This window comes from Archocentrus centrarchus, chromosome 18 (assembly GCF_007364275.1).
Source record: "Archocentrus centrarchus isolate MPI-CPG fArcCen1 chromosome 18, fArcCen1, whole genome shotgun sequence".
Taxonomy (NCBI): Eukaryota; Metazoa; Chordata; class Actinopteri; order Cichliformes; family Cichlidae; genus Archocentrus; species Archocentrus centrarchus.
This window is the reverse complement of record NC_044363.1, coordinates 19,483,472-19,497,137: the sequence shown is the minus strand read 5'-3', so window position 1 is coordinate 19,497,137 and position 13,666 is coordinate 19,483,472. Positions and strand designations below refer to the sequence as shown.

Below are 13,666 nucleotides of genomic sequence, written 5' to 3'. Positions count from 1 at the left end.
GTGAACTGCCAGCACAGCACACCTGAGACTTGAACACGCTCACACAAAATAGTGTAAAGTCTGCACTTTAACCCTGATTGCGCATAGTACATGAGCCAAGTGTCGACAAGCAGCGGGATGAGGTCAGGATGCACCAAAACAGACCCTCTGACATTCTAGCCAAGGATCGAATCCCCTCTTAACTTTATTTTATGTGTGCAGTATTGACTTTCCTCTTGCTAAGAAAAACACCAGCCAATTACAGTGGAAACCAGATAAATTAGCAGACATCAGTGAGTCAAGTGTGTCACGGTGTCAGCTTCTTTGTCAGGCTGTGGGCGCATGGAAAAACAACATTTATCTTGTCTAATAAATGTTGAAAAATAACCTCATTTTGTACCAACATCAAGAATTAGGTCAGGGCAGTAGATGTGTTTCATGGCAGCTGCAGTGGCAGACACCTTTTTCACAAGCACCGACCCACCGTTACGCACAGACAGGTGCTTCATCACCCGTAGCAACCTGTCACTGGTGACACAGCCCACTACCTGCTCATCACTTCCCCTTTCTTCTGCAATCAGCCTGCTGATCGAAGCAGTGTAATGGACTCGTTCTTTCAAACTGCCGTGCAGAGATTGCAGTAGAAGCCTCCTCATTCTCAGGGGCAGAGGGATGATGTGGCAAACAGTGGCTTTAATTCAGCCCATCACCATGGTGATGCTCCCATCAGAGACGGTGCTGGAAGTTGTTTGCCCCACACCCTTTGTCTGTGTGTCCCTCTCTCATCCTGTCCGGCAGTCTGTCTCTCTCTTTCCTTTCTCTCTTCCTTCTCTCATCTTCAATCCATGCCACTGTCTTCACGTTTCTTTTTTCCCTTTTATTTCCCTCCCTCGTTCCACAGCAGCAATTTAGTTGATCGATAAAACAGCCTTCTTTAATCAATGCTAGCAGCAGCAGCATACAGTATTACACCAGAGTGTCTGGCTGTTTTAGCTGCTGTGCTGTGACTCAGTGAGCAGAGATTAATACGTGCTATAGCCTTTGGTCTGCTCTGCACAGCTGATTGGTATCTGATACTCCGTTTTGCTCAGAAGGATGAAGGCTGAGCAGAGGTGAATAGTGCAGCCTCAGCTGCTGTCATATTTGCTGAAAAGGAATCGTAAAGGCAATACGAAGGCAAGGTCAGCATCACAGTGTTGGTGTAATAGCAGAGAAGCAGGAAGGAAAAAGAAGCTTTGGAGAAGCCAAGAAAGAACAAGGCAGAGATGAAGTTTATGCTAAACCATAAAAAGGACTTCAGTCTCAGCTGCATTTCTCATAATGGTTCACACTCTGTTTGCCACCACTGTGGGTAAGCCTCTGCTGCTGTTCTTCACATCATGCACATTTTATTGAAGCTTTTTGGATTATCCCTGAGATAAAAAGATGAACACAGAAGAAAGTTGTCTTTTCCTCTTTTAAACGATGGGAAATCACAGAGATCACAAAAAAAAAAAAAATCAGTGAATCCTTCTTAAGGCTACAGTGACATAAGGAGGCCCAGATCTGCACAGATACTCAAACACTGCTGATCCAAACTCTCACAGACACATCCTGGCTGTGACGTTGTTCTTGCACACATGTATATATTTCTCCTGCAGACTTTTACAAACAGTAGAACTGTGAAATACTTATTATTGATAAAATGAAAGGAGCTTGTCTTTTCACAGCTCATTTCACCTTTTGTGCTCTGCACATGTAGGCACAAATGACAGCAACTCTCAGCTGTGCAGACAGCTTTCTTTCAGCAACTTCATATACACAAATGATGAGAAAATTTAACTCTGAAAGACTAGTTTACCAACATTTTGAGATTTTCAATTCATGGCAAATGTATGCGTAAACTGTAATCTATGGAAGCTTGTTTCAGCCACTAAAATAAAAAAACTGCCACCCGTAACTCGAAATTTGGAGTTAAGTATCTCAAAATTAATAAGTTAATAAGTCGAAATTTCAAGTTAGCTCTGTCAATCAGGAAGCTTTGTAAAGGTATCAGTGACATGCGGTGAGGTTTGTGACGGGTGAGGCGCTGACTCGTCTGGAGTCGGATGTTCACATATATGAACCCAAAATAGAAGCTGTGTTCTTTAGAGTTTTGAATTTGTGGTTATCTTTAGACATTTTTCTGTTTGGTTTCACTGAGTCTGAGCTCTTAGTTTTTGTTGTTGTGTTCTTAGTTTGTATTTTCTGGTGCTTGGTCCTTTTATGTGAAGTTATAGTAATACTTCTCCTTCACCTCATCCTCGTGTTTCTTTCTTTATTGGTTCCTTCATGTTTTTGCATTTCCTTGTTTCAGTTGATGTTCACTTTCTGTTTTAGTTGGTAATCTGTTATCACCCGTGTCTTGTTCTGACTTTTACTTCTTCTTCTTTGGTTGAGCTGTGTCTCATTACCCTCCTGTGTTCAGTCCTCAGTCAATATGTGTATAAATAATCCTCTGCTTGGTGTTGTGTTATCTATGTGTGCTGGTTATTCTTGGTTGTGTAGTCCCTGTGTTTCCTTTTTCAAGGATTCAAAGATTTTGGACTTTGTGTTTCTTTTGGACCATCAGCAGTAAACACTGGCTTTATGTTTGTACGTTTGCATCTTCCACTTGGGACATCAGAAACAAAAACAAACTACACTCCACAATGCAGATCCTGACAGGCTTCTCCTCAAGTTAACTCTATACCTTATCTACCTTAACAGCATTAAAGGACACACACACACACACACACATGCTTAGCCATTGCCAGGGGAACATAATGGAAAATCCATTCATACATTCGTCCATTTTCTTCCACTTATCGGGGTTACGGTGATGCTGGAGCCTATCCCAGCTGTCACAGAGCGAGAGGTGAGGTACAAAAATAAAATCTATCAGCCAAAGAAATGTTTCTTTAGGTGTTGGTAATGACCAATAACTTGCCAGGCTAAAACAGTAAATATTGGACTTCCATTGATCTGTTACCCAGAAACACGACCTGAGCTGTGTTTTACTGGCTCACAATGGGTGTTTGGGGGGTGACTACCTACTTAAGCATGATCCATCTGCAAAGAGTGTAGAAACTGAGTCTGTGTAACCTTATTTGAGAAATTTTATGAATTCTATGCTTGAGTACATAAAACTCTAATTGGGTAAAAAAAAAAAAAAAATCATTACTGTCCCGGTCATCCTTTGGCTCTTGCTAAAACCTGTTTGGGGATCCCTAAACATTCCTCTCTGTGACTGCAACTTTCTCTGTAACTGCTGGATTTGTAAAAGAGCAGCTGTTTGCTGGCGTGTTCACCGTGTCAGTTAAACGAGCTGATGATCCTTTAATATTGTTGTTCCAAGTGGCCCAAAACAGCAAAAAGAAAAAATCTGGTATTGCAGGTTTTAATCTTGATGACTCAAAAGTCAACAATCAAAGTTACATTTTTTAAACAAAACCATAAGTGTTGTTTATTAACCCTTAAATAGTCTGCTCCATTGTGTTCTCATGTTTAAGTGGCAGAAACCCACCAGCTGTCAACAAAATTTAATTTAAACATTGCTGTTGCCCATCAGATACAGTTACCACTCGTCATGAAATCCTGTGAAACAGGCAGGTTGCAGGACTCACGAGACAAGACGTGGACTCAAATAAACAGCTTGAATGCTGAAGTCTTCACCAAAAACAGAATATACAGAGCTGACTGGAACTAGGAAACACAACTAGGAACATGAGCAAACACAGAACTCAAGCAGAACACAGCACTGGGAATGAGGGAAGACAACAAAGAACTATGGGAAACACAGACAATTTATACACAAGGTAATGAGGGGAGAGGAAACAGTGGGAACAAATCAGGAATCATGAGACAGGGAAGTAGAAGTAAATACAAGCTTGAGAAAAAAGAGGCTATCAAAATAAGAGGGAATACTAACACTGAGGCAGGACTACAAACTTGGCACAGAGAAGATAAACAATCCAAAGAAGAGATGGGAGGACTGGGGAGGCAGGGAACTAAAGGCACACGAGAAACAGGAAGAGAGACGTAACTGAATGGAGAGACAAGATTAACCAAACACAACTAAACAGGGAACCAAACAACCACGGGGACAGGACACAGAGGGACAAGACCGACACAACGACACCAAGGACAGAGATGAGACTAGGACAGTATTGACATGAAAAGTAACTAACATCAACTAACAGGGAATACAGGGGAAGCAGGAATACGCAGGGACTCAGGAAATACAATATAAACTGAAACTATGAACAGAACTAAACAAGAACCCCAAACCTAGGAACATAAATACACGGAAACAAACCAGGAACTTATTAGAATAAGGCCAAACTTAAAACTTTAAACATGAGACCACTTCCCCAAATGACTGAACACAAAAACAACCTGAACTTGAAAAACACTGGCCTGTGTCACCCTCAGTGGAAAACCACAGCTTGTTAGGAATGAAAAACAAACACATTCCACTGTGCTTCACCTCCATACCTGCCCATGGATTTAAACTGTGTTTTTGTGATGTATTATCACTGAGACAAAGTACACGGCACGTTACTGTCACTGAGCCTCAGAACAAAGGTCACATTCCTGGTGATAAAGGTCACATGCATGTGTCAGTGGTCACACAGTGAGCAGAAGGTTACTGTTTGTTATTATCTGTAGTGCTCTCATTTCCTATGCATTTAGGCTTGTGTGCAAGCTTGTGTGTGCGTTCAGGGAAGAGGGTCATTCAGGTTTCATGTCCAGGCTGGCTTAGCTCATAGTAAGGGATATTAGAGGGATTTAGCCGTAAAGCCTGCTGCATTGTCCAGTTAGTGGAATGTTCTGGCCCACTGTGTGTTTGAGTGTGGCCGCACGTGTGTGTGTGTTGCATACCTGCATATGATAATGTGTATTATATACATATCACATCGGTGCACATTCTTGCAATCCTTTGTGTGCTTTTCTGGGAATGTGAGTGTGTATACTTTACAGTCTGAATTGTTTGGATGTCTGTGTTTTTGAGTGGATGGCTGTTTGCGTGTCATTGTAACTCTGCTGTTACCATAATAACCTGTGATGCTGTATCACCAAATGATTTTTCATGCTTTTTCCTGCTCACAACACAGATATGGATGATTCAAGTATTTACATATAAAGGTTGAAACCAGAGATAGTAAAAGCTTAAAAGTTGTGCCATTGTGATATTTTTAATCTTAGTGCTGTTTTGTATCATGAATGTGTCACTCTACTTATCTTCAACCATTGAGACTGGTGTGGCAAAGCTAATGGAAATGTGTGTGGAGGCCAAGCAGTGAGGCTGCGGTGATTGTAGGTTTTCTTATTATATCATCATCTTCAACTTTTTTTACTCTCCAATGGAGAGTGGCCAAACCTCACAGAAGTTCTTGGATGGACTATTGATTTTCCAAAACACTTTTTTTTGTTTCTGATGCCCCTTCAGAAGGAAGCACAAAAATCTTGGTGACACTTGACCTTTAGGGGGCTAATGTGTTTGGATTTACGATTAAATTTGTGTGCCTGCAACTGTCAGAGGTCCCTGTAATTAACCAAAAGTATGTTTTACAACACCTCTTCTTTGCTATTCTCACAACTTGTTTCCTTAACAACTATCACGCCTCGCTGCTTGGCCTCCTCATTGCTGCTTGCAGCTATATAATTTTTTTTCCATTGGAGGCTTAGATATTGTAATTTGTTGGTAAATATTCCATAGTAAGTCATTTTGACAGTTAACATTTTCTGATATTTCAGTAATCTATATATTTTAAGTGTTGAGATGTTTGAACTTTGTGACATGGTGTGTTATCCTGCTGCAAGGAGCCATCAGAAGATGGGTACAGCAATACTCAGAAGGATTGTGACATTTAAGTGATCTTCAGCTGGTACTAGGTGGCCCGAAGTGCACTAAGAAAATATCCCCCACGCCATTACACCACCAGCAGCCTGAACTATTATTACAAGGCAGAATTAATCCATGCTTTCATGTTCTAATCTTCTGTTATCCAGTTTTCATGAGCCTGTGCGAACTGTAGCCTCAGTTTCCTGTTCTTAGCTGACAGGAGTGGCACCCTGTGTGGTCTTCTGCTGCTGCAGCCCATCTGCTTCAAGGTTCAGCATGCTGTGCATTCAGAGATGCTCCTCTGCATACTTTAGTTGTAACGAGTGGTTATTTGAGTTACTGCTGCCTTCCTCTCAGCTCAAAGCTCACTGGCCATTTTCTCTTTTACAGACCATTCTTTGTAAACCCTACATCAAGATGGTGGATAAAAGTGACAGAAGTAATTTTAAACAAATGCTTTCATGCATTATCAAGTTGAGTATTAATGACCACAGTTTGATGGTTGTGTTGGAAAATCCCAGCAAATCAGCAGCTTCTGAAATATTCAGACTAGCCAGTCTGATACCAACAACCATGCCATGTTCAAAGTCACTATATTTTATTGATAAATGAAACAGTACACGTTTGATAAACACAAACAGAGACATTTTAAAAGAAAAAGTGTTCTTGTATAAAATGTAACAGGGTTGTAAATAAACTTACTGGGTCATTTTAGTCGTTAAAGGAGCTTTGTTACTTGGGGTTAAAGACTCAGAGATTTTTTTGGCTTTGGATGGTTATAGTCTTCTTGATATATCATCATCAAGTGTACAGCACGTTTTAAAATTGAACTCCATAAGTTTTGGCATTTTTCTGTTTGTGTGTGTCTGCTTGCATCCATCTGTTTGTAGAGCTTGGGTCTTGAGTTGTTAAAAGCCTTCTGTTTCTCCACAGGGAGCTGCTCAGATTTGATCATTAGCCAAAAGTGATGTCTCTTAAGTCAGTGTTAGTTCGGAGCTGAAGGCTGCAAGTTTGAAAAATGGAGGGGGGGGGTGCATGTGGATTTAGAAAACAGTGAGTTTGCCAGTTCAGCCTGCACCTCATTTCTGCTTGAGGCTAGAAGCTTTAGGTTGTATTGTTATTGTTATCGCTCACATCATTCATCACCCCTCCACCACCGTGCTGACAGCTGGTATGAGGTGTTTGTGCTGATATGCTGTGTTTCGTTTTCTCCAAACGTGGTGCTGTGCATTATGGTCAAACATCTCCACTTTGGTCTCATCTATCCAAGACTTGTGGTTTGTTTAGATATCACTTTGCAAACCTAAATTTGCTGCCTTTTTTAGAGAAAAAAGGCTTTCTCCTGTCAACCCTTCCAAACAGGCCAGCCTTGTTCAGGCTTTGAGTGATTGTTCTGTCATGAACTTTAACATTTTACATGCTAACCGAGTTCTGTAGAGTCTGAGATGTAGTGCTTGGGATTTTACAGTTTCTCTGAGCATTGCATAGTCTGATCTTGGGGTGAATTAGCTGGGATGTTCATTCGTGGGAAGATTGTGGCATTGTGTTAACACACACCTGAGTGTTCCAGACCAGCAAACCGCTAAAACGTCTGCTTTCATAGAGGTGATCACACTTGCTGATGGTCAGTTCCTCAGTAATAAAATAAAATACTATATATTGGAAGGGGACCAGGACAGTGCATGTATTGTTCTTAAAATAATGATTATTAATGATTGCATTTAAATATTCATTTCCTCATTTATTTAGGTTATGTGCTATCTATTATGGGTCGCAGACGGACCCTCCCCAACATCAACTCCCCAGACTGGGGCGTCCGCATGCAAGCTGAGAGGCAAGCTGTCAACTTTGTGGTCCAGGGTAGGAAGACTGATAGTGCTCAATTATATGCTTTTCTCAGCTTCTCTTTACATTTTACTTAATAATGAGAGCAGTGCCTCAGATTTGCTTGCAAACCATTTCCCTGATCTGGAGAATTTGTCACTTCTGTATTATGTATGTATTTAATTTTGTGTACAGGCTCTGCTGCTGATCTCTGTAAGATGGCCATGATCAGAATCTTCAACCTGGTCTCCTCCTCCAGCTCACTCTCTGCCAGGTAACCCCTTTACACAAGACACTGCTCACCGAAGATGCACAGATTATCATAAGCTCCTCTCTCCTTCCGTGAGAGCCACAATAAGCAAATGTATGCTGGCTCTCCATACTGCATGTTTTTCTAAATCTACATGCTCCATATTTATGGAGGAGAACTGAGTCTGTCTCACCAAAACACACAAACAACATGCTCTGGTTTACCAGCCAGCTACATTTGTTGAGATGAGGCATGCTCCTGAATTATTACTGCCGTTGATGCCAAACATTCAGCTAGAGTAAACAAAGTTGAAGCAGGAGCCAATATATAACAAAATTACAGAGCAGTGTGCAAAGTAAACGAAGGACTCAGCTGAAGCAGTCAGATGCCAGATTCTTTATTTTTAGTAGCTTTAATAGCAGCAGTGTAGAGTGTTTAACATGTCTGTGACTGTAGGCTGGTAGCCCAGCTTCATGATGAGCTCCTGTATGAAGTGGAGGACTCCCAGGTGCAGCAGTTTGCAGGTAAAGTACATCCAGTATTAGGAAAAAATTCATACACTGCACCCCATAATTTTTATCAGCCACTGACAATAAAGATCCAGTTTTTTTCAAGTAAAACTTCAAGTTTTACTTAAATAATTGTGCCATGTACGCTGCATGACTGTGGTGCAGGCGGCCCTGGTTCACGTCTGACTTGTGGCCCATGCCTGCATGTCTTCCCCTATAACTCTCTGTCCCCACTTTCCTGTCTATCTTCACTGGTCACTATGCAAAAAAAGAATATCTTTTAAAAAAAAAAAACAAACATTATTCTTCACATTTGTTTCACTTCATATATTTCCGCTGGTTGTCTGTGCCCCACTTGCTTTGTCTCTGGACCCCTCTCACAGTTGGAGAACCACGGCACTAATGTATTGTACACAGGAGCCATCTAACAGTAGTGATATTATATAAAACACTGAAAAAAACTGAAATGCGTAAACGACTTGGATCTAACAGAAAGTCACAGTGAATGTTTTAAAAAAAAGCCGTGGTTAGTCTGCTATGTAATTTGAAATGTAAAAATTTTTGTGAATTTCCTAGACTTTGTCATATAACTGCTATGCAACATGTAAGAGATTATTTGTTTTATTTTTCAAAAATAAATTACCGTATTACTAAAAACAAATACTTCAGATTTGTTGGAGATTACCACAAGGCCTGCTTTCCAAAGTGCACAGTGCAGTGAAAAAGTATTTTCCTCCTTTCTGATTTCTTAGTTTTTTCATATTTGTCACACTTACATGTTTCAGATCATCAAACAAATTTCAATACTAGAGAAAGATGACCTGAGTAAATACAAAATGCAGTTTTTAAATGATGATTTCATTTATTAAGGGAAGAAAGTGATGCAAACCTACCTTGCCCTGTGGGAAAAGCTAATTGCCCCCTAAACCTAATGACTGGTTGTGCCACACTTGACAACAAGAACTGCAATCATGCTGGCAGTGAGTCTTTCACATCGCTGTCGAGGAATTTTGGCCCACTCTTCTTGGCAGAATTGTTTTAATTCAGCCACATTGGAGGATTTGGAGCATGAACGGCCTGTTTAAGGTCACGCCAAAGCATCTCAATCTGATTTAAGTCCAGACTTGGACTAGGTCACTCCAAAAACATCATTTTTGTTTTTTTGAGCCATTCAGAGGTGTACCTGCTGGTGTGTTTCAGATCATTGTCCTGCTGCATAACCCAAGTGCTCTTCAGCTTTAAGGCATGAACTGATGGCCTGACTTTCTCCTTCACGATTTTCCGGTAGAGAGCAGAACGTATGGTTTCATCATTTATGACAAGTCTCCAGATCTTGAAGCAGCAAAGCAGCCCCACACCATCACACAACTACCACCGTGATGTTCTTTTTATGAAATGCTGTGCTAGTCCAACTTTTGTTTCATCAGTTCACAAAATATTTCCCCCAAACTCTTGGGATCATGGGGGGAGGGGGCAAATGTGAGACGAGCGTTTGAGTTCTTTTTTTGGTCAGCAGTGGTTTTCTCCTTGAACTCTCCCGTGGTTGCCATTTTTGCTCGGTCTCTTTCTTATTGTTGAATCATGAACTCCGACCTTAATTGAGGGCAGTTACTTTTTCACACAGGGCCAGGTAGGTTTGGATAGCTTCTTTCCCTTAATAGATGAAATCATCATTTAAAAACTTACTCAGGTTATCCTTGTTTAATATTCAAATTTGTGTGATGGTCTGAAACATGTAAGAAATCAGAAAGGGGCAAATACTTTTTCACAGCACTGTATATGTGTGTTCTGCAGCAGACATTCACTATGCTTAAACATCGTCTACATTCGTGAATACGTTTGTGTGTACAGCTCTGGTGAGAAGTGCCATGGAGTCCCTACAGCACATAGACCATCTAGGAGTCCATCTTAAAGTAAGTGAAACGTTAGCTGTGCAGTCTTGTGACGTGTCATGTGTAGCGCAGGATGGATAGAATACTAGATTTTCTTGCTATTAGACTGTGGCTTAAGGCAGTCAGTTAAGCAGTCACTGTAAACGAGCTGTACACATTTAGCTGACACACTGGCTGCATTTACATGGACCCTAATATTCTGATTCACATTAGTTTAAAAGCCCAAACAGAATATAAATGCTCTGTAAAAAAAACACATTTCAGTTGTTTTCAGAGGGCTCGATTAAACATTTTCATGAATCTATATCAGAAGGGAATTTGTACCATGTTAACGCCTCAGTCTGATTGCTTTCTGGTTGCTTTGTTCCTACGCTTCCTCTATCTTGATTTAACTGCATGGGAACCGCTTTGGTGGTTTCAAAAGATACCAGCTTTCCATCTGAACTGCTACTCTGCAGAGTTTTTTTTTTTTTTTACGATCTTTTCAAAATTTTATATCAGCGCAATAACAGCAGCTACTGCACTGAACGGTAAATAGATATCCTTCTTCTGGAAGCTGATTAGAGGGAGGCAAACGCGGGACTCATTCATCACTTTTATGCATGTCATACTGCACATGAAAACACTACACATCATTATTCACACATCAGCTGTTTCTGTTCAGTGCAAAAATGTGGCATGAAAGAATTACATATCAATTACCGATTGAAGGATAGACATTTGAAAAGGTCTGGGGATCCTTTTTTAACCTTATGAGGGATTGGGATGTCACCTTCACAGAAGGTTTAGATTTAGACCACACAGTTTTTATTTTGTTAAATCTTTTGAACTGACACAGATTTTTAATGCTTTCATTTGATTTGAAGCGCTGTTTTTTCCTGGTGATGACTTGTTTTTAAACAACACGGGTTTCCACCTTTTGATTAAGAGGAGCAGTTTGTTGTTTGTTTCCTGTTGTTTTATGGTTGTTTGCTTATTTGTATGTTAAAGGAAAATGTTGAAATGCCCTTCCTTTTTCCTCTGTGTGTTTCCCAGGTGCCCCTGAAGGTGGCAGTCTCCAGTGGCAAGTCTTGGGGATCCATGTCTGAGCTTACCGTCCCTCTGATTCCCGCTCCTTGAGTCTGTCCGCCTCGCTCCCTTCACCACCTCTACCACCGCGCCTCTGTGTTGGATCTACTTCTTCTCCCTCTTGATGAGTTCTCACTCGTCAGCCTCTGAGCTTCTTTCTTCCTCTCGTAGTCTCTCTTCATCTTTCTCCCTTCACTTGTCCTGCATCCTCATCACTATGGAAACCAGCCAGCTGAAGCTCCCACTTGCTTTCACTCCATCCGTATCCGGGGGCAACGGCAGGAGCCTCAGACTGGATTGCACCAGTTTGGTGTTTTTTTTTCCCTCTCTCTCTCTCTCCATCATCCAGAAAAAGATTCCTCCTCCTCCTCTCCTCCTCCGTTTTCTCACTATCTTGTTAGATGTTTTTTCTGCCTTGTTGCCAAGGTGAAGCTTCATGTTCAAGAGAGGGCGTGATATTTATTGGTTCATCAAATTGTTTCATGGTAGAAGTAGTTAACCTTCTTTATCTCTATATGGTGTTTTACAGAAAAAGTTTCCTTGTATGTACCGTTTTTATGCTTTTTCGTGTTAAATAAAACTTGCATTTGCTTGTAAATATCTCCAGTCCCACCATTTCTCACCCATTCTAGTGGATTTATTCCTGAAGCTCATTTGCATGCCACATTTTAGCAACCTCATGGTGGATTTGAGAGATAAATTATAGTTGGAAAAACATAAAAAATGAGTTGCATTTAAAACATTTTGTTATTTTAATACCACGATGCCTTGATATATTCAGAGACACTTCTGTGTCATAAACTTCACATTGTGTTGGTTGCATTCATGACTCAGAGCAGATGATCTAATTTTTCCCTGCTCTTCGCTCTCTGCAGCTCATGTTTTCTGTTCACTTGGCTCCAGCCCACTCGCCCCTTTTGTCTTGTTTTTTTGCATCTCTCTCTCGCTCTGACACACACACGCACACATTCCAAAAATGCTCATACGGACACATACTCGCACAAACACCCGCGCTTTCCATCTGTGCTCGCACACATTCACCGGCTTCCAGGCACACTGACCGACTTTCTTTATCTCTGGCAGCCACAGTAAGACTCTGCCCCTTTTTATAGTGTCCTGCAATTAAGACCCTTCAAGCCTGCAAAATGTGTCTGGCAGAACCATACGCCTTGTGACAACTTGAACAAAGACTAACCCCCATTACGCATTTGAAATGTCACATCGTGTTGGCTGCTAATTATAGGAGTTGTCGCTTTTTAAACCGGGACAAAGGTGGATGTGGAATATCCAGCAAATCCAACAGCAGTAGTGTCTTGTCATCCACTTAAATTCCTGTAGTTTATAGTTGTTGTTTTTTTTTTTTTTTCCCCCAGGGGACTCAGTCTTCCCTTTTCCACTCTATGAGAGAAGCATTTTCTTACCAGGTCATTCTAGTTCAGAGCCATAGCAAGGGACAGTGTTATGGAAATCTGCCCCTCTATTCTTTCATTGTTCTTTAGCTGAAGGGTGCAAGGCCTCTCCCCCTTTGCGAGGGAAAAGAAAGACTGGTATGTGCAAATTCAAGAGGACACTCTGCGCTTTTGGAGTTGTTCAAAGCACTAGGGAGGTAATACAAACATTTTAAAAAAAGCTTCTTTTTTTCCCAGTGTGTTTTGTTTAGCTGTGGCAGATGTAGTGGGTCCAGCAGCAGCATACTGTGCTGGTATTGCACTTTTGTTCCACTCTAATTTGGACTTTGCCTTTTTTTTGATCACTTAAAATGGTCAGGCAGCAACTCGTAGAGCACACAGTCATTACTATTCAGCAATTCATATCTTGTGTTTTTTTTTTTTTTTTCAAATCAAAATGCAAATGCAGAAAAAAAATTAATTATATTTCTTGGAAGTTAATCTCTTTTCCAGGATGTAATTGAGGTTATGAGTGTGTTCATTTAAATAAGTGATAACTTCACCTTGATGACCTGTGCCATTTACAGGAGCCGACCCCTGAGATTTCCTCTGCAGGCTCCAGTTGAGGTTCTTCTAGCTGCCAGATGTGTAAGTAGACCCTCCAGTATACCCCCCTGCCGCCCCCATCAGACATTGCTGTCTCATTTTGCTCCTCTGCTCTTTATCAAAAAAAATTATAATTTACTGTTGCACCAGATAAAATGCATCATCATTTTAATTGACATATATGTACATCCATGTTTCAGTCATCATCATCATAATGCAAGAAATCCCATCTTTACATCTATACAGTGTTCCAGTTGTGTTCAGTATAAAAGAAAGGGTTAATAATCACAATACTAAGAGGAATC

General features: G+C 40.8%; 1 protein-coding gene across 7 annotated transcripts in view; it reads left to right on the top strand.

Annotated features, from left to right (window-relative positions):
- poln (polymerase (DNA directed) nu) overlaps positions 1–11,931 on the top strand; it is a 94,527-nt gene extending 82,596 nt beyond the window's left edge. For all 7 annotated transcript variants that reach the window (XM_030753243.1, XM_030753246.1, XM_030753245.1 and 4 more), the window contains 5 exons: positions 7,574–7,684; positions 7,844–7,922; positions 8,355–8,422; positions 10,259–10,320; positions 11,335–11,931. In XM_030753243.1, the coding sequence (XP_030609103.1) occupies positions 7,574–7,684; positions 7,844–7,922; positions 8,355–8,422; positions 10,259–10,320; positions 11,335–11,418 (404 nt within the window). In that variant the 3' untranslated portion in view covers positions 11,419–11,931. The remainder of the gene's footprint in view (positions 1–7,573; positions 7,685–7,843; positions 7,923–8,354; positions 8,423–10,258; positions 10,321–11,334) is intronic.
- Positions 11,932–13,666: the final 1,735 nt, after the last annotated feature.